Source organism: Salmo trutta, chromosome 10 (assembly GCF_901001165.1).
Source record: "Salmo trutta chromosome 10, fSalTru1.1, whole genome shotgun sequence".
Classification (NCBI taxonomy): Eukaryota; Metazoa; Chordata; class Actinopteri; order Salmoniformes; family Salmonidae; genus Salmo; species Salmo trutta.
In genome coordinates this window covers 571,062-592,018 of record NC_042966.1, presented here as the reverse complement: position 1 = coordinate 592,018, position 20,957 = coordinate 571,062, and the positions used below count along the sequence as shown (strand labels likewise).

Here is a 20,957-nt window from a genome sequence, read left to right as displayed (position 1 = left end):
GACTCCTTGTCAGACAGGGTACTTCCTGCTTGAAACCTTGTCAGGTTTTTGCCTGCCATAGGAGTTCTGTTATACTCACAGACACCATTCAAACAGTTTTAGAAAATTCAGAGTGTTTTCTATCCAAACCTGAACAATAATATGCATATTCTAGCTTCTGAGTTGGTGTAGGAGGCAGTTAAAAATGGGAACATATTTTTCCAAAATTCTCAATACTGCCCCCTAGCCCAGACAGGTTAAATAAAATTATGATGAACCCAACTCACGCTGCGTCTTGGTCTACCCATAATGACGAACGTCACAATTATCCACACACTCCTATCTGCGCACACACCCATACAAAACCATGGGTACAAGAAAAAACACACACCATACACACACACACACACACACCACTGACACCTGCATGCTCACCTACATTCCATAGATGATCTCATTGTGCCTATTCAATGTTGTTACACGTATGAATCAGATAATCGCAATTTAGAAGAAGATGCCAACATACATTGCAGCTCTGCTGCTAGCTCCTAAGAAACTTTGCAGTATTTCTTACATTATTAGCCCAGAATGTTTGTGTTATTACATACAGCCGGAAATAACTTTTGGATATCAGAGCGACAGTAACTCACCAGCATTACAACCAGGAATACAACTTTCCCAAATTGGATCCTTTGATCGTACCCACCAGGGCAATTGAACTTATCCCAGAGGCTGCTCCAAGACGCCGCCGGCAGAGAAGAGGTATTCGGAGTAGACTTCCAGTCCGGCTCAGGAGGCGTGCACACCGTCCACCGCTTCTGAGTATATTACTCACTAATGTTCAGTCTCTGGACAATTTTTTTCTACTGCATCATTGATTGTATGTTGTTTTACTCCATGTGTAACTCTGTGTTTTTGTATGTTGTCGAACTGCTTTGCTTTATCTTGGCCAGGTCGCAATTGTAAATGAGAACTTGTTCTCAACTTGCCTACCTGGTTAAATAAAGGTGAAATAAAAATAAATAAAAAAATTAAGTAGATGAGCTCAGGGCGAGGATCTCCTTTCAGAGAGACATAAGGGGCTGTTCACCCCGCAATCATCCAGAAGGCGAGGTCAGTACAGGTGCATCAAAGCTGGGACTGAGAGACTGAAAAACAGCTTCTATCTCAAGGCCATCAGACTGTTAAATAGCCATCACTAGCCGGCTACCATCCGGTTACTCAACCTTGCACATTAGAGGCTGCTGCCCTATATACATCGACATGGAATCACTGGTCACTTTAATAATGGAACACTAGTCACTTTAATAATGTTTACATACCGCTTTACTCATTTCATATGTATATACTGTATTCTATTCCACTGTATTTTAATCAATGCCACTCGCCATTCTTTTACTTTAGATTTGTGTGTCTTGTTGTGAATTGTTAGATACTACTGCACTGGTGGCCTTCCGAGTGGCACAGGGGTCTAAGGCACTGCATCGCAGCCGGCCGCGACCAGGGGACCCATGATTGGACAATTGGCCCAGCGCTGCCCGGGTTAGGGAAGGATGTCCTTGACCCATCGCGTTCTAGCGACTACTGTGACGAGGCCGGGCACATGCAAGCTTACACGGTCACCAATTGTACTGTGTTTCCTCTGACACATTGGTACGGCTGGCTTCTGGGTTAAGCGAGCAGTGTGTCAAGAAGCAGTGCTGCTTGGCAGGGTCGAGTTTCGGAGGACTCATCGTTCTCGAACTTCGCCTCTCCCGAGTCCGTACGGGAGTTGCAGCGATGGGACAAGACTGTAACTACCAATTGCTTAACACGTAATTGGGAAGAAAAAGGGGTAAAAAGTAAAAAAAAACTCAAAAACAATTAAGAAATACCAAACTGTTGGAGCTAGGAACACAAGCATTTCGCTACACCCGCAATAACATCTGCTAAATATGTGTATGTGACCATTAAAATTTGATTTGATTTGTACCGATAATACACTGAGTATACAAAACATTAATGTTCTTTCCATGACAGACTGACCAGGTGAATCTAGGTGAAGCTAAGATCCCTTATTGATGTCACTTGTTAAATCCACTTCAATCAGTTTTGATGAAGGGGAGGTGACAGGTTAAAGGAGGATTTTTAAGCCTTGAAACATGGATTGTGTATGTATGCCATTCAGTAGGTGAATGGGCAAGACAAAAGATTGAAGTGCTTTTGGATGTAGAATGGTAGTTGATGCAAGGCGCACAGGTTTTTGTTAACCTGTTTGGTATAGGGGGCAGTATTGAGAATTTTGGAAAAAATATGTTCCCATTTTTAACTGCCTCCTACACCAACTCAGAAGCTAGAATATGCATATTATTGTTCAGGTTTGGATAGAAAACACTCTGAATTTTCTAAAACTGTTTGAATGGTGTCTGTGAGTATAACAGAACTCCTATGGCAGGCAAAAACCTGACAAGGTTTCAAGCAGGAAGTACCCTGTCTGACAAGGAGTCGTGCGTCTTACCTCTTTTTATTGAAAAGTAAGGATCTTAGCTGTAACGTGACAATTCCCAGGGCTCCGATAGGCTCTCAGAGCCCGGGAAATACCTGAAGGTTTACGAGGGAGCCTCAGGCTGAAACATATTATCGCCTTTTGTAAGTGGATGCTGAGAGGACCTTTGAATGATGCGCGTGCATGAGTCGCTTCTGAGGAGAAATTTTATTCGGCTGTTTAGGCTCAATGCATACTCCCGGTCGGAATATTATCACTTCTCTACGACATAAATGGCATAAAAATTGGTTTTAAACAGCGGTTGACATGCTTCGAAGTACGGTAATGGAATATTTAGACATTTTTGACAAGCCAACGCGCCATGCGCGGGACCGTGAAAAAGCATTCTAGAACTCACGAACAAAACGTCGCTGTTTGGATATAACGATGGATTATTTGGGACCAAACCAACATTTGTTATTGAAGTAGAAGTCCTGGCAGTGTATTCTGATGAAGAACAAGCAAGGTAAGAACATTTTTCTTATAGGAAATTTGATTTTGGTGGAGGCTGACCTGGGTGGGTATCTAAATAGCTAGCCCTGTAATGCCGGGCTATGTACTTAGATTATTGCAAAATGTGCTTCATCCGAAAAGCTATTTTAAAATCGGACATATCGAGTGCATAGAGGGGTAATGTATCTATAATTCTTAAAATAATTGTTATGCTTTTTGTGAACGTTTATCGTGAGTAATTTAGCAAACTGTTAGTAAATTCCCCGGAAGTTTGCGGTGGTTATGCTTTTTCTGAACGTCACATGCTAATGTAAAAAGCTGGTTTTTGATATAAATATGAACTTGATTGAACAGACATGCATGTATTGTATAACACAATGTCCTAGGTGTGTCATCTGATGAAGATCATCAAAGGTTAGTGCTGCATTTAGCTGTGGTTTGGGTTTATGTGACATGATATGCTAGCTTGAAAAATGGGTGTCAGATTTTTTCTGGCTGGGCACTCTGCTGACATAATCTAATGTTTTGCTTTCGTTGTAAAGCCTTTTTGAAATCGGACAGTGGGGTTAGATTAACGAGATTCTTGTCTTTAAATAGCTGTGAAATAGTCATATGTTTGAGAAATTGAAGTTATAGTATTTCTAACGATTCAAAAATCGCGCCACTGGAATTCCAGTAGCTGTTACGTAGGTGGGACGAAATCGTCCCACATACCCCAGAGAGGTTAAGAACTGCAACGCTGTTGGGTCTTTTACGCTCAATAGTTTCCCATGCGTATACAGAATGGTCCACCACCCAAAGGACATCCAGCCAACTTGACACAACAGTGGGAAGCCATAGGCCAGCATCCCAATGGAATGCTTTCAAAACCTTGTAGAATACATGCCCCAACGAATTGAGGCTGTTCTGAGGGCAAATATTAGGAAGGTATTTTTAAAGGAAATGTTGACCCATTTTAATTGTTATATTGTTTTGTGCATCTCTGAGTGATGTGCTATCGATTCCCTGGGTCATTTCATGTTTTCACATGTATCTGAGCTATTGGCAATCAAGCACTCAGAAATCCAGCCTGTATGACGTAGAACTGTGATAAAGTCGCTCTCCCTACACTGGAAGTTAAAGGGAATACGACTTTTAGATTGCGATTACATCTTTCATACATGTCAGATTTCAATACTGGCCGATGTCATAACTCAGGAGGATGTTTTCTCTGAATGACCCAGTGATCATATTTTGCGATGTTCCTACCTCGAGAAATGTTTCATTTAATGAAGGGTCTAGCACATTTTTCCTATTTGTCTGCCTCTTTTGTCCAGGGTGCATTGCTTGGTGCCATTGCCAGAGAATGAATGAAGGAATGTATGTAACCCCACCCAGCAGACTGTCGACCAATTGTGTTTACGTTGTCATGCTGCGTCACACGGTTGCGAAGCTAATCGTCACGCAATCCCTTCTCAAAGTCAGAGTATATGTCGACAAATGTGCCTATTTTCCTCAAAAGTACGTAATGTCACGATTCCAAAGCTATATGATATTACAGATAGCAAGTTAATGATCTCACATCTCGAAAATGATTTGTATTGTACTTCTTGTTGACAAAAATCTAATTAATGGACCAACTTCCCGCGCCGACAGAGATGGCCGCCTCGCTTCTCGTTCCTAGGAAACTATGCAGTATTTTGTTTTTTTATGTGTTATTTCTTACAATGTTAACCCAGAAAATCTTAGGTTTTATTACATACAGTCGGGAGGAACTATTGAATATAAGAGCAACGTCAACTCACCAATATTACGACCAGGAATACGACTTTCCCGAAGCGGATACTCTGTTTGGCCTACCATCCAGGACAATGGATCGGATCCTAGCCGGCAACCCAAAACAACGACGCCGTAGAAGGGGCAGAAGGAGCGGTCTTCTAGTCAGGCTCCGTAGACGGGCACATCGCGCACCGCTCCCGAGCTACTCCGATACTACTCGCCAATGTCCAGTCTCTTGACAACAAGGTAGACGAAATCCGAGCAAGAGTTGCCTTCCAGAGAGACATCAGAGACTGAAACGTTCTTTGTTTCACGGAAACATGGCTCACTCGAGACACGCTATCTGAGTCGATACAGCCACCTGGTTTCTACACGCATCGCGCCGACAGAAACAAGCAACTCTCTGGTAAGAAGAAGGATGGGGGTATATGGCTTATAATTAACGAGACGTGGTGTGATCATAACAACCTACAGGAACTCAAGTCCTTTTGTTCACCTGACTTAGAATTCCTCACAATTAAATGCCGACCGCATTATCTACCAAGAGAATTCTCTTCGATCATAATCACAGTCGTGTATATTCCCCCCCAAGCAGACACACCGACGGCCCTGAAAGAACTTCATTCGACTCTATGTAAACTGGAAACCACATATCCTGAGGCTGCATTCAGTGTAGCTGGGGATTTTAACAAGGGTAATCTGAAAACAAGGCTCCCCAAATTCTATCAGCATATCGATTGTGTTACCAGGGCTGGCAAAACCCTAGATCACTGTTATTCTAACTTCTGCAATGCATAAGGCCCTCCCCCGCCCTACCTTCGGAAAAGCTGACCACGACTCCATTTTGTTGCTTCCAGCCTATAGACAGAAACTAAAACAGGAAGCACCTGCGCTCAGGTCTGTTCAATTCTGGTCCGACTATTCCATGCTTCAAGATTGCTTCGATCACGTGGACTGGGATATGTTCCGCATAACGTTGAACAACAACATTGACGAATACGCTGATTCGGTGAGCGAGTTTATTAGCAAGTGCATTGGGGATGTTGTACCCACAGCGTCTATTAGAACATTCCCCAACCAGAAACCATGGATTGATGGCAGCATTCGCGTAAAACTGAAAGCGCGATCCACTGCTTTTAATCAGGGCAAGGTGACCGGAAACATGACCGAATACAAACAGTGTAGCTATTCCCTCCACAAGGCAATCAAACAAGCTAAGCATCAGTATAGAGACAGAGTGGAGTCGCAATTCAACGGCTCAGACACGAGAGGTATGTGGCAGGGTCTACAGTCAATCACGGACTACAAAAGAAAAACCAGCCCCGTCGCAGACCACGATGCCTTGCTCCCAGACAGACTAAACAACTTTTTTGCTCGCTTTGAGGACAATACAGTGCCACTGACATGGCCCGCTACCAAAACCTATGGGCTCTCCTTCACTGTAGCCAACGTGAGTAAAACATTTAAACGTGTTAACCCTCGCAAGGCTGCAGGCCCAGACGGCATCCCCGGCCGTGTCCTCAGAGCATGCACAGAGGCTGGTGTGTTTACAGACATATTCAATCAATCCTTATCCCAGTCTGCTGTTTCCACATGCTTCAAGAGGGCCACCATTGTTCCTGTTCCCAAGAAAGCAAAGGTAACTGAGCTAAATGACTACCGCCCTGTAGCACTCACTTTCCTTCATCATGAAGTGCTTTGAGAGACTAGTCAAGGACCATATCACCTCCACCCTACCTGACACCCTAGACCCACTCCAATTTGCTTACCGCCCCAATAGGTCCACAGACGATGCAATCGCCATCACACTGCACACTGCCCTAATCCATCTGGACAAGAGGAATGCTTATGTAAGAATACTGTTCATCCATTACAGCGCAGCATTTAACACCATAGTACCCTCCAAACTCGTCATTAAGCTCGAGACCCTGGGTCTTGACCCCGCCCTGTGCAACTGGGTCCTGGACTTCCTGACGGGCCGCCCCCAGGTGGTGAGGGTAGGTAACAACATCTCCACCCCGCTGATCCTCAACACTGGGTCCCCACAAGGGTGCGTTCTCAGCCCTCTCCTGTACTCCCTGTTCACCCACGACTGCGTGGCCATGCACGCCTCCAACTCAATCATCAAGTGTGCAGACGACACTACAGTGGTAGGCTTGATTACCAACAACGAGGAGACGGCCTACAGGAAGGAGGTGAGGGCCCTTGGAGTGTGGTGTCAGGAAAACAACCTCACACTCAATGTCAACAAAACAAAGGAGATGATCGTGGACTTCAGCAGAGGGAGCAGCCCCCTATCTACATTGACGGGACAGTAGTGGAGAGGGTGGAAAGTTTTAAGTTCCTCGGCGTACACATCACGGACAAACTGAAATGGGCCACCCACACAGACAGCGTGGTGAAGAAGGCGCAGCAGCGCCTCTTCAACCTCAGGAGGCTGAAGAAATTTGGCTTGTCACCAAATACACTCACAAACTTTTACAGATGCACAATCGAGAGCATCCTGTCAGGCTTTATCACCGCCTGGTATGGCAGCTGCTCCGCCCAGAACCGTAAGGCTGTCCAGAGGGTAGTGAGGTCTGCACAACGCATCACCGGGTGCAAACTACCTGCCCTCCAGGACACCTACACCACCCGATGTCACAGGAAGGCCAAAAAGATCATCAAGGACAACAATCACCCGAGCCACTGCTTGTTCACCCCGCTATCATCCAGAAGGCGAAGTCAGTACAGGTTCATCAAAGCAGGGACCGAGAGACTGAAAAACAGCTTCTATCTCAAGGCCATCAGACTGTTAAACAGCCATCACTAACATTGAGTGGCTGCTGCCAACATACTGACTCAACTCTAGCCACTTTAATCATGGAAAAATTGATGTAATCAATTTATCACTAGCCACTTTAAACAATGCCACTTTATATAATGCTTACATACCCTACATTACTCATCTCATATGTATATACCGTACGCTATACCATCTACTGCATCTTGCCATCTTGATGTAATTAAATGTATCACTAGCCACTTTAAACAATGCCACTTTATATAATGTTTTCATACCCTACATTACTCATCTCATTTGTATGTACTGTACTCTATACCATCTACTGCATCTTGCCATCTTGATGTAATGTATCACTAGCCACTTTAAACAATGCCACTTTATATAATGTTTTCATCCCCTACATTACTCATCTCATATGATATACTGTACTCTATACCATCTACTGCATCTTGCCTATGCCGTTCGGGCATCACTCATTCATATATTTTTATGTACATATTCGTATTCATTCCTTTACACTTGTGTGTATAGGGCAGTTGTTGTGAAATTGTTAGGTTATATTACTTGTTGGATATTACTGCATGGTCGGAACTAGAAGCACAAGCATTTCGCTACACTCGCATTAACATCTGCTAACCATGTGTATGTGACAAATACATTTGATTTGATAATGTGGGATTTTTGAGCTAGCGCACAATAGACTCCCATTTACTCCTTGAAGGAGAGTGCTCCTTGTCCCAGAATTGTCAGGAATGCACCGTGTGGCTCATTGATGTAGTCTGGGCAACGCTTCCCATCTCCTCAAAAGTATATCTGCCGTTGCGAATGTAAGACTCCACTCTGTGAGGCACATCAATCTGCAGGTTGAACATGGTGAGATTGTAGACTCCTAAACTGATAGTGCAGTTTGTTTAGGCAATTTTACAGCTAAGTAGCTACCTGACATGCTGATATAGTCATTGGTATTATTGTGTGTAGCTACATTGGATAGCTACCTAGCTAGCTAGCCAGCCACCCCGTAGAGAGCATTGCATTGTTGATTTTGTAGTCTACTTGAGCTGCAACAGATTTCCACAACAATTTTCCATGTTGCTACCAACCTTATTATAATGCCAAAATGAAACAAAAAATATTGTTCTCACATATTATTGTTATTTGATACTGTAAATTAAAGGAATTAATGCTTTTGGGAGTATTTTTCCTTTAATGTTTGGTATACTCAGTATATGTCTGTTATTATTGTAAATACTGTATATTTTTATTTTTTAATTAACAAAGCTAAATGTTTTTTAGATTATCACAATATTACTATTTGTGTTTATTCATCTTATTTCTATACATAAAAAACTATTGTAATATTGACATATATTGTACTCTTTCTCTAATCACCATCACTATTATTATCATTATTTATTTTTTACTGTTATTGTCAATATCTCACTTCACTTTAGCAACAGTGTCTTTGTCATTCATGCTAATAAAGATTATCTAGAGAGAGAGAGAGAGAGAGAGAGAGAGATTGCCAATCGTAAATAAAACCCATGTTTATTTTAATTTATTTTCCCTTTTGTACTTTAACTATTTGCACATAGAATGACATTTGTAATGTCTTTATTCTTCTGAAACTTTTGCGAGTGTAATGTTTACTGTACATTTGTATTGTTTATTTCACTTTTGTTGATCATCTAGTTCACTTGCTTTGGCAATGTTAACATATGTTTCCCATGCCAATAAAGCCCTTAAATTGAAATTGAATTGAAATTGAATTGAGAGAGCGATAGAGAGAGAGAGAGAGCACAAGAGCAAGTGCTGTTGCTCTATTTGTTCATGGCTCACATGAACTTATTTGACCCACACCGCTCCCTGTTGTCATCCCACAGTATTTGACCTTCAACATGATTTATGACAACCCGGTTCCCACGGTAACCCCAAGGAAACTCTCAGCCTCATTGCTTCTTGCCCAATTCCCAGAGAGAACTCTTGAACCTCTCAAAAGGTGACAACATCTAACCGATGATATCAACTAACTGTCTTTTCAGTACATATTCCTTGAATAGGAAAATACTGCAACAGAATACCCCGATGGCACTGATATTGTTTCAAGATATAGGCAAGTCATATTCTTTGCACTGTCATAGTTGTTACCTAGATTGATGCTCCTTTTTCTTTCCTCTTCCGTGGCCTGATCCTGTCCTGGATGTGTGTGTAAACAGCTTATTTTTGACCCCCTGTAGGCCTAGGCTGTCTTAGTTCTGGAGCAGTGGGTTTTGAGTGGAACAAGTGCCCTGCCTGAGGGGGATATGACGATGAAGAGTTCCCAACAGTTCAACTACTCTACTCATCAACCGTTCTGATCCGTGATTTCTGATGATGCTCTCAAAGGATTAGTGGAGGACTATGCTCTAAGGTTGATAAGGTTGTCCCTGTTATTCCAATCCCATTCCACCAACCCAATCTATTTGGGTTGACAAAGATGATTGGATGCTTGCCTGTTGTTAAACATGGAACCACCAACCAGTAGCCTAAATTAATTGAAAGTCATGCCCCAAATGTTACCTAATATGCACACTTGGCAAAGTCACTGTAAAGAAGTACTTGAGGCCATAAGCTTCTGAACTATGCAACAGTCATTGGTGTAGTAGACTGCTCCTATTAAGTAAAACTCATATAAATCTGGGCGCTAGGACCCAGTGCACGTTAGTGCTGCTGCCAGAAGATGGATACCAGACGGGAGGGAACAAGAGGAGGAGGCGAAGCAAGAGGATTTACTCCGCCCAATTCCGTCCTCGTGAGATAAGACATTTTTGTTTGGACGTCTATGAGAGAGTGTCGGTTTACGTGAAGCTTATTTGCTCGAATATAAATTCAATAATGTTTAGACTGTTGCAAATGTAATGATATAAGTGGATGAACGTGGCATTCCAGCAACTTTCAGAAAAACTACTTAGTTGTCCCTGTTGTTCACACGTGTATCTGCACTCTCATTGGCTAGAATTGTCCCACCTGATCTCGCCTGCCTTCAATCATTGAGGACATGTATTTCCATTGTTAGATCGGTCCCTCGGCTATCTTGTAGGCTAAATAGAACATATCATCTTTGGGAACAATGAAGCGCTGTCTGGTAGTGCTACAGAGAGATTGAGATTGGGAACAGTTGTGAAAGAGATAGTAAAAAGCTGACCACATATTCCATTGCTTGGAGTAACAGACAATACCAGCCTGACGCAAAGAGGAGAAATTGAGACACAGTGAATAGGTGCAGATAGAGAGTCGTGTCATTTTCCACGCAGGTTGAAAAGTATGCTGCAAATGAATGCATTTGATGTGGTGCTGAATTGGGTCATGCAGACCACAAGAAAAGCGAAAGACACACACACCCGCCTGCCGTTGCCTTGCAGGTTGAGCGGTGTGCGCTTTCCATAGAGGAACGGATCATCTTGCCACCCATTACCAAACCATAGAAGATAACGGTGTCAATTCTCCAGTGGCACCGAATAATCCAAAACAGAAGAGAGCCTTTACGCACGGAACCAAACAGAGAATTACCAACACAGACGAGAAAACAAGACACAAACCCGGACCGCAATTCAGTTCACACTGTAGGCTATACTTTTTTCAGATAAAATAACACAGCATAATTGTGCTTTTATTATAAACTGTCATATTATTGACTCATTCGTTAATGTTGAAATATGATTCATTTAATTTAAATCAGAATAGATCAAAAACAGGAGATCTCGTCGACCAGACCCCAGTGAATCAACTGGTCAATTGAAGAGTGCAGGTGCTCCTTGCACCGCGCGAATGCAGGACCACGGAGGAGAGAGACAGGTCGCCAGCAGGTGAGTTTCGTTTCAACATCTGATCGGATTATCACACACAGATCATTTGAAAGTTACCTGATTAACATAGGCTAGCCATACATCGTGTAAAATATGATGCAATGGCAACTTAAATCATAAACGCAATGAACCGTTATTTATTGGTCAGTATAGGGTTTGTTTGTTTGTAGGCCTATGATGCTTTAGGCTATATGCATCATAGAGAAAGATCCCTAATATTTTGCTGAGGAAAGTGCATAATCTTTGGTGTAGTCTGAAGATTTCCAGTGGACTTGATTATGGATTATTCATTCAGCAGATTGGGGTCATTAGGCCTATTTCCCATATATATAAGGAACATTTTCTTTAGACTTTAACTATTCACCATGCAATGTGTTTTCTTTGAGGAAAAGGTGACATCTTCATGATAGCTTTAAGGGGCAAGGGTATGAGGTCAGGTCAATGTAAAAGTGATCTCTTCTGAACCAAACTCACTCTGACAACACCACCATCCTTTTCATCCCCCAAAAGGTATTAATCTAGTGCCTGTACATTTTAAATCAGGCAGGGTATCCTTTACCGGGCAGCACTCTGCATTTGCTATTCAGTACCATTATACACAAATAGATTAACAAAATGGGCACTCAGGAGGCATCATAAAGTGAGTGTACACTCTGGTCAGTGGCGGTAATATCTCACTGGTAATGCTCATTTAAATGAGTGTCTGACTCTATTGAACAAAAAACAATAAAAGCAGCAAGTCTTCTGTGGAGTAATGTACTCTAAATGAAACATGATGACAGCGAAGAGTTGGACATTCATTTAATTCACCATGTATTGCTTGATGACAAAACAATACTTCCTTGAAATGACCTTGTATGGCAATAACAGTACCATACTTTGTTTAAACCTGTACACATGTGGAAATTGGCCTATATGGATAGGGCCAAATGTAAATGTTTCTAACTGAATAAATCTAAAAAGCATATGCATGACCATGGTAGCAATTGAAAGAGAACACTTTGGAGATTATGGAGAAATTATCAGACCAAAGGTGAGGAGACAACAGTTCTCCTGACTGAAGACTGAATTCAAACATTAAACTGGTAATTTTATGTGCATTTTACATTTACTGTACTTTTTGCAGAATTTGTCAATAATGAAATCTGAAAATACTCTGGATACATTTAGTAACATAATAACAATATTCATGAAAATGTTGGGGTAGGTGCAAGATATAAGAAAAAAATATTACAAAGGTTTGAGTGAGAGGCCTAACTGGTGTCTCCAAGTGGACACACATCTGTCCAAACTGTGCACAATTCCTTCGTAATTTCAATGCACTTTTATGACTCAAGGAAAGCGCCTTCAACTATAAAGGTGCTTTTCTTTTAGCTCTCCTAGCTTTGCCATTGAGGAACTGAAGCAGGTAAACTTATTGTTTTCTGTTTGGAACACAGCCCTGCATCCCCACCATCAAACAATTACTGTTGTTGTTGAGGCAATCCCCCCAAAACTTCAATTATAAATCTCAATCTGGGTCAGGTGAGCATCATTTGTGAACATGACTAGCTAAGTTATACTAAATATGATCTTACAGTGTTAGGCTTTCACAAGGCACTTCAACTAAACATATTGTAATTTTGGTGCACATAGAATGGACTCATGAATGCAAATTTTCTTCAAAATATGACAAAGATAGGCTCATTCTGTTTAGGACAACCCAGGGTATGACGCATGTCATCCTTGTAACTGTAAATCAAACATAGCGATCATAAATGTTGATATTGTAAATTACATGAGTTTTGAAATATGGAAATGGGAAGTGCACATTTGGACTCACGGGTGTGTGGTTGCATCCAAGGTCAGCCATACAAGGATTGTTATAGCCAAACCAATGATCAAGGACATCAGCTGCACGTCTATGCAATATCATCAGACAAAATGAGAGTGAGAGACAACCAAATAAAACAGACAAACAAGGAATATTAAATGACCTTAAAATACACTATACTGAATTCCAAGAATCAACACCTTTATGTATTATCATACGAAGAATGCCTGTATAAACGGTTAGTGGGTTTGGACGCAGGTTAATGTTTATTGTCATGAGTCTTGTCCTTTTTTTAAATTCTCGTTGGTAGGGACGTCAAACGTTCAGCCAGCTGCATAAGACCTATGGATGCTCTAGTCTAGGTTAAATTGTGCTTAGGAGGATTTTTTGAATCTTAAATGGTTAAACTTGTGAGAAATATTTGATCATTTAAAATATGCAAGTTTGCTTTATTTACTATCATCCTAAATTAAGATATGGAATTATTTTGTCATATCTAATTAATGTACAGTATATTACGCTACTTTACATGACGTGGACAGTATGTGATACTACATTACACAAGCTGACATTTTGACCACATCGAATTGGGGGGAAAATTACACATCCTTTTTACCTCAGATTGTTGATGTTAGTATAAAAGCTTATAGTCACAATGACATGAGCAATTCCTTAAAACAGATCAATATCTTTGGCTTTGTACTGTTGATTGTGTCATACTCGCTGGGGGTCGCAGGACTTAGAACGCAGCTATCATTTTCTTTCTCAAATGGAACGGATAATTTGGACGGTCTCTTTTTATAAATGTCACTGGCCACACACCAATACACAGATTTGAAAGTCAAACTTTATTCACTGTTTGTATCCTATGGCCAGTCTTGATTTGTTGAAGTTAACAGAAAAAGTTATTTGCTCTCTTTTTCCGTGATGGCGGTCTCCCAAAATCAACATCTGCCATTCCAAAATGCAGATAGAAGCCTTCTACAAATTCTCATCTAACCAACCATGTACAGTGGCTTGCGAAAGTATTCACCCCCCTTGGCATTTTTCCTATTTTGTTGCCTTTACAACCCGGAATTAAAATAGAGTTTTTGGGGTGGTTTGTATCACTTGATTTACACAACATGCCTACCACTTTGAAAATGCATTTTTTTTTATTGTGAAACAAACAAGAAAACAAACAGAAAATTTGAGTGTGCATAACTATTCACCCCCCCAAAGTCAATACTTTGTAGAGCCACCTCTTGTAGCAATTACAGTTGCAAGTCTCTTGGGGTTTGTCTCTATAATCTTGGCACATCTAGCCACTGGGCTTTTTGACCGTTCTTCAAGGCAAAACTGCTCCAGCTCCTTCAAGTTGGATGGGTTCCGCTGGTGTACATCAATCTTTAAGTCATACCACAGATTCTCAATTGGATTGAGGTCTGGGCTTTGACTAGGCCATTCCAATACATTTAAATGTTTCCCCTTAAGCCACTCAAGTGTTACTTTACTTTAGCAGTATGCTTAGGGTCATTGTCCTGCTGGAAGGTGAACCTCCGTCCCAGTCTCAAATCTCTGGAAGACTGAAACAGGTTTCCCTCAAGCATTCCCCTGTATATAGCGACATCCATCATTCTTTCAATTCTGACCAGTTTCCCAGTCCCTGCTGAGGAAAAACATCCCCACAGCATGATGCTGCCACCACCATGCTTCACTGTGGAGATAGGGTTCTCAGGGTGATGAGAGGTGTTGGGTTTGCGCCAGACATAGCGTTTTCCTTGATGGCCAAAAAGCTACATTTTAGTCTCATCTGACCAGAGTACCTTCTTCCATATCTTTGGGGAGTCTCCCACATGCCTTTTGGAAAACACCAAACGTGTTTGCTTATTTTTTTATTTAAGCAATGGCTTTTTTCTGGCCACTCTTCCATAAAGCCCAGCTTTCAGGAGTGTACGGCTTAAAGTGGTCCTATGGACAGATACTCCAATCTCCGCTGTGGAGCTTTGCAGTTCCTTCAGGGTTATCTTTGGTCTCTTTGAGGCCTCTCTGATTAATGCCCTCCTTGCCTGGTCTGTGACTTTTGATGGGCAGCCCTCTCTTGGCAGGTTTGTTGTGGTGCCATATTCCATTTTTTAATAATGGATTTAATGGTGCTCCATGGGATGTTCAAAGTTTTGGATATTTTTTTATAGCCCAACCCTGATCTTTACTTCTCCACAACTTTGTCTCTGACCTGTTTGGAGAGCTCCTAGTGGTGTTGCTGACTCTGGGGCCTTTCAGAACAGTTGTGTGTGAATATACTGATATCATGTGACACTTAGATTGCACACAGGTGGACTTTATTTAACTAATTATGTGCCTTCTGAAGGTAATTGGTTGCACCAGATCTTATTTAGGGGCTTCATAGCAAATGGGGTGAATACATATGCTCACACCACTTTTCCATGTTTTTTTTTTTTTTGAATTTTTTGAAACAGGTAATTTTTTTTTATTTCACTTCACCAATTTGGACTATTTTGTGTATGTCCATTAAATGAAATCCAAATAAAAATAAATTGAAATGACAGGTTGTAATGCAAAACATTTTGGAAAAACACCAAGGGGGATGAATACTTTTGCAAGGCACTGTATTGATTAGGTTATTCCAAGTTTCCATGTGGCCTTTGAATAGTGTTAGTTTAAACAGCGCAACACCCCAAACGGTTGTCCCCTGTTCTATTGATATCAGCGTGATATCGATGTAAGTGATTAACAAAAACATTATACCTGTCACGTCCTGGCCAGTATATAAGGTTAATTGTTTTGTAGTTTAGTCAGGGCGTGGCAGAGGGTATTTGTTTTATGTGGTTCAGGGTGATGTGTTTTTGTTAAAAGGGTGTTTGAGTTAGTAATTCCGGGTGTTGGTTTATGTTTAGGTATTTCTATGTGGAGTCTAGGGAGTGTATGTCTATGTTTGGTTAATTGGGGTTGGGACTCTCAGTTGAAGGCAGGTGTTGTCTATCTGCCTTTGATTGAGAGTCCCATATAGTAGGGTGTGTTTGTGTTTGGGATTTGTGGGTGATTGTTCTGTGTTAAGCTTAGCTTGGCCAGACTGTTTGTAGTTGTTCGTTCATTCTTTTGTTTTTGTTATTTTGTACGTTCATTTTTGGAAGTAATTAAAAATCAAGATGAGCATACACGTACCTGCTGCGTTTTGGTCCTCCTTCACCGACGACAACCGTGACAGAATCACCCACCATTCAAGGACCAAGCAGCAGAGGAAGGAGCAGACGGTTTTCGAGTTGGACTGGCGGGAGAAGCGGACTTGGGAGGAAGTTCTGGACGGGGTCGGAACTTGGCACCAGGCTGGGGAGTATCGCCGCCCGCAGTGGGAAATTGAGGCAGCCAAGGCAGAGAGGCGGAGGTACGAGGCCATGGACGCGCTGAGGGAGAAGCACGAGAGGCACCCCCAAGAAATGTTTTTGGGGGGGCACACGGGTAGTTTGGCTAGGCGAAGGAAGAGCCGGGAAGCCAGCTACCCGTGGTTATATGGAGGAGCGTATGGGGTGGAGAGCGCTATGTTTCGCTGAGAAGCGCACTATCTCACCCATACGCACGCACAGTCCGGTGCGAGTTATTCCAGCCCCTCGCAGGTGCCGTGCTAGAGCGGGCTGGATGCTCTAGCCTGGTAGGAGGATGCCTGCGCAGCGCATCTGGTCGCCGGTACGCCTCCGAGGACCAGGCTACCCAACTCCCGCTCTACGCACGGCTACCATCAGGCCCCTGCACAGCCCAGTCTGCCCTGTACGAGCACCCCGCTCTTACAGGGCTACTAGTTCCATCCAGCCAAGGCGGGTTGTGCAGGAGGTAAGATCTAGACCGGCTGTGCGCCTCCATAGCCCTGGGTTTCCAGCTCCTGTCTCTCGTGCGGACCCGGAAGTGCGTCAACCCAGTCCGACTCGTCCTGTTCCCGCTCCCCGCACTAGCATTCAAGTGCGTAAACCCAGCACCGCCAGTCAACAGTCGTCAGAGCTGCCCGCCAGTCAACAGTCGTCGGAGCTGCCCGCCAGTCAACAGTCGTCGGAGCTGCCCGCCAGTCAACAGTCGTCGGAGCTGCCCGCCAGTCAACAGTCGTCGGAGCTGCCCGCCAGTCAACAGTCGTCGGAGCTGCCCGCCAGTCAACAGTCGTCGGAGCTGCCCGCCAGTCAACAGTCGCCAGAGTGGCCAGACTGCGCTGAACTGCCGGAGTGGCCAGACTGCGCTGAACTGCCGGAGTGGCCAGACTGCGCTGAACTGCCGGAGTGGCCAGACTGCGCTGAACTGCCGGAGTGGCCAGACTGCCCGGATCTGCCGGAGTGGCCAGACTGCCCGGATCTGCCGGAGTGGCCAGACTGCCCTGAACTGCCGGAGTGGCCAGACTGCCCTGAACTGCCGGAGTGGCCAGACTGCCCTGAACTGCCGGAGTGGCCAGACTGCCCAGACTGTCCCGAGTTGCCAGACTGCCCAGACTGTCCCGAGTTGTCAGACTGCCCAGACTGTCCCGAGTTGCCAGACTGCCCAGACTGTCCCGAGTTGCCAGACTGCCCAGACTGTCCCGAGTTGCCAGACTGCCCAGACTGTCCCGAGTTGCCAGACTGCCCAGACTGTCCCGAGCTGCCAGACTGTCCCGAGCTGCCAGACTGCCCAGACTGTCCCGAGCTGCCAGACTGCCCAGACTGTCCCGAGCTGCCAGACTGCCCAGATTGTCCCGAGCTGCCAGACTGCCCAGACTGTCCCGAGCTGCCAGACTGCCCAGACAGCCTGGAACGGCCTGAGCCGGAGCCACCTCCAGAAATAGGTGGGTTGGGGAGGGGGGGTGTAGCACAGTGCCGTCGTTGACGGCAGCCACCCTCCCTTCCCTCCCTTTAGAAAAGGGGAATTTTTCTTTTTGTGTTGCTTGGGGTTATTTTTTGTTAACGTGCTTCCGGGGTAGCACCTTTAAGGGGGGGTACTGTCACGTCCTGGCCAGTATATAAGGTTAATTGTTCTGTAGTTTGGTCAGGGCGTGGCAGAGGGTATTTATTTTATGTGGTTCAGGGTGGTGTGTTTTTGTTAAAAGGGTGTTTGAGTTAGTAATTCCGGGTGTTGGTTTATGTTTAGGTATTTCTATGTGGAGTCTAGGGAGTGTATGTCTATGTTTGGTTAATTGGGGTTGGGACTCTCAGTTGAAGGCAGGTGTTGTCTATCTGCCTTTGATTGAGAGTCCCATATAGTAGGGTGTGTTTGTGTTTGGGATTTGTGGGTGATTGTTCTGTGTTAAGCTTAGCTTGGCCAGACTGTTTGTAGTTGTTCGTTCGTTCTTTTGTTTTTGTTATTTTGTACGTTCATTTTTGGAAGTAATTAAAAATCAAGATGAGCATACACGTACCTGCTGCGTTTTGGTCCTCCTTCACCGACGACAACCGTGACAATACCGTTACACTTACTGCGTTGGCGACCCACTTTAATCAAAATGCAACACTTAAAAATGTAGCTAGATGTCTTCTAGAAATTGTCCTCATACCAGTGATCTACACATTATTCCCGGATTCTGTGGGGTTTTAATAGGATGTGCAACCTCCCCACTGGGCAAACACTGGTTGAATCAACATTGCTTCCACGTCATTTCAATTAAATTATGTGCAACCAACGTGGAATAGATGTTGAATTGACGTCTGTGCCGAGGGTCATCTTTCCCCTCACGTGCAATTGATTTCAACATGATAAGCGATAGGAGTGATTGCTTTTATCTTTCTGTTTTGATGACCCCCATATCAAAATGCAACATTTCAAAATGTAGGTGACTGTGTTCTGCAGGTTGTCGTCTAACAAAATATATCCAATTTCCATGTGGGTTTTGAGTTGTGGTAGTTTCAGAAGCGCATATCTCACCCTAATCGATGAGTGATTTATTGCCACTTGACCAAACAAGTGGCAATAGTGCGTGTGCAGTTGATAAGGTGCTTGTTTTATCAAATACAAAGACTTATACTGTCTGATTACTATTGTTGCACATGTACTGTATGTGTAAATATGTTTAGGTTTTCAATATATCACACAGTTTTTCACATTGGTTATTGATTTGGACACTTAACTGTATTTTGACATTGGGCTATTTATCAATATGTCTTGTTAACAGAAAGCAGCGAAAGCATCAAGTTTCATGAATATTAATTGAACTTTCAACATTCATTTCCAAAGTTATTGTACTTAATCAGGTAAAAACTGCTGAATGAGTCCAAAAACATGCCGTGATTTGATTAACTTGTATGATATACCAGAAATCACCAAGATAGCCTAGCTGCAAAGTCAAAATTGGCTATATTGTAAAAGTTCTGGATTTTTTTGTTGTTGCTTTTTGTTAGGGATAGGCATTAGTGTTAGCAGTGTGGTTAGTGTTAGGTTTAAAATCAAATGTTATGACTTTGTGGCTGTGCTAGCTAGTGACCACTGCAGAGCTGCCTCCAGAACAAGATTAATGACGAAAAAAGCTGACCTGCAGTTTAGACATCCGTCTTACTCCAAAACAAAAATGTAACAGTTAAATAAGTAGTGTCTAATACAAATAATAAGCAGAATGTCAAGTGTTAGGGCTGGGCTGGAACAGAAACCTGCACAACCAGTAGATCTCTAGGAGCAAGGATGGCCATGCATGTTCTAGGCCTATGCATTGTTACTTTAACAGAATTGTTGTAGTCCTACAACCAATTTTAACAGTGAACCAATGGCATGTAACCAATTGGAGATATACTGTACCCTTCAGTCTATTCAGGACTTGGGACTTTCATTAGGACCTTAATCTGCAGACAGGGTTTAGCAGCTTTCACAGGTCTCTGTATCTGAGATTAGGAAACAAAGAAATTAGACCAGGACTTGCTTAATTATTCTCAAGCGATATAATATTTGATATTTCGTTGCGATTGTGTTTTTGTATTGTCATAGCTAGTTCTCTCTTTGGGAATGGAAATCTGTTCATGATCTAGTTAGCTTGTATACTAGTTAGCTTGTATACTATGTTTCTTTGGTAGCTAACATTGTTGTTTTTAGCAGATAAAGCTATGTTTGTGTCATAAAAAAATATTGGATGGCTGTCTATCCTATTTATATGTAGCTAGCTAGCTAACGTTACCTATAATAGATGGTTAACTTGATAAACAACTTACCCATGTGCTACACATCATCGTGGCGCCTTCACCTCCTGCTGCTAACTTTACTATCAATTCAGGTACTTCATCCCGCTGTGATGCTTCTTTGGGAAATCTGTCAACTTTAATTTAGAAAATAATATTTGTTTCCAGTCGTAAGGATCATCCCACCCTCGAATAATACGGTCAATATGCACATTTTGACCATGAGAAAACAACTAGACTGTTAACTATCTTAGCTAGCTGTTTACAGCCACAATGGAACGCTTGTTTAAAAATGCACCAATAGTTATTTGGGTTTCAAGGTTCACTTGCGCTCCTCCTCAAAAGCCTTTAAAAAGTTGTATTGAGATGTGCCTTTGTTAAGTAAATCAGGTGTTCAATGAGGGGAAAAGGAGACTGGAGTGACACTTTAAGTGTTCTCTAGCAGCTTTGTAAAGCCAATATGCAACTGTACTGTATGAATGAATCACAGCACAGTTTCACCTTATTTACAGGAAAATTGTTCAGTACCATACTGTATTATTCATGGTAGCCTATCATACACTGGAGCATACAATACATAATAGAACACGCTGTACTGCAAACATTATACACACCACTGCCCTGTTTGGCAATTGTCACTCAGTGCACTGAGAAGTACTGTACATCTACTGTAGCCTATGTCCTGTGCAGGGGG

At 42.8% G+C, this 20,957-nt stretch overlaps 1 protein-coding gene across 2 annotated transcripts in view; it reads left to right on the top strand.

Annotated features, from left to right (window-relative positions):
• The first annotated feature begins 10,390 nt into the window (after positions 1-10,390).
• LOC115200916 (serine/threonine-protein kinase SBK1) overlaps positions 10,391-20,957 on the top strand; it is a 31,436-nt gene continuing 20,869 nt past the window's right edge. Inside the window, exons 1-2 of one of the 2 annotated variants that reach the window (XM_029764033.1) lie at positions 10,391-11,098; positions 11,220-11,341. In XM_029764033.1, coding sequence (XP_029619893.1) covers positions 11,304-11,341 — 38 coding nt within the window. In that variant the 5' untranslated portion in view covers positions 10,391-11,098; positions 11,220-11,303. Of the gene's footprint in view, positions 11,099-11,214; positions 11,342-20,957 lie in introns of both variants that reach the window. The other variant, XM_029764032.1, reaches the window with a different exon arrangement.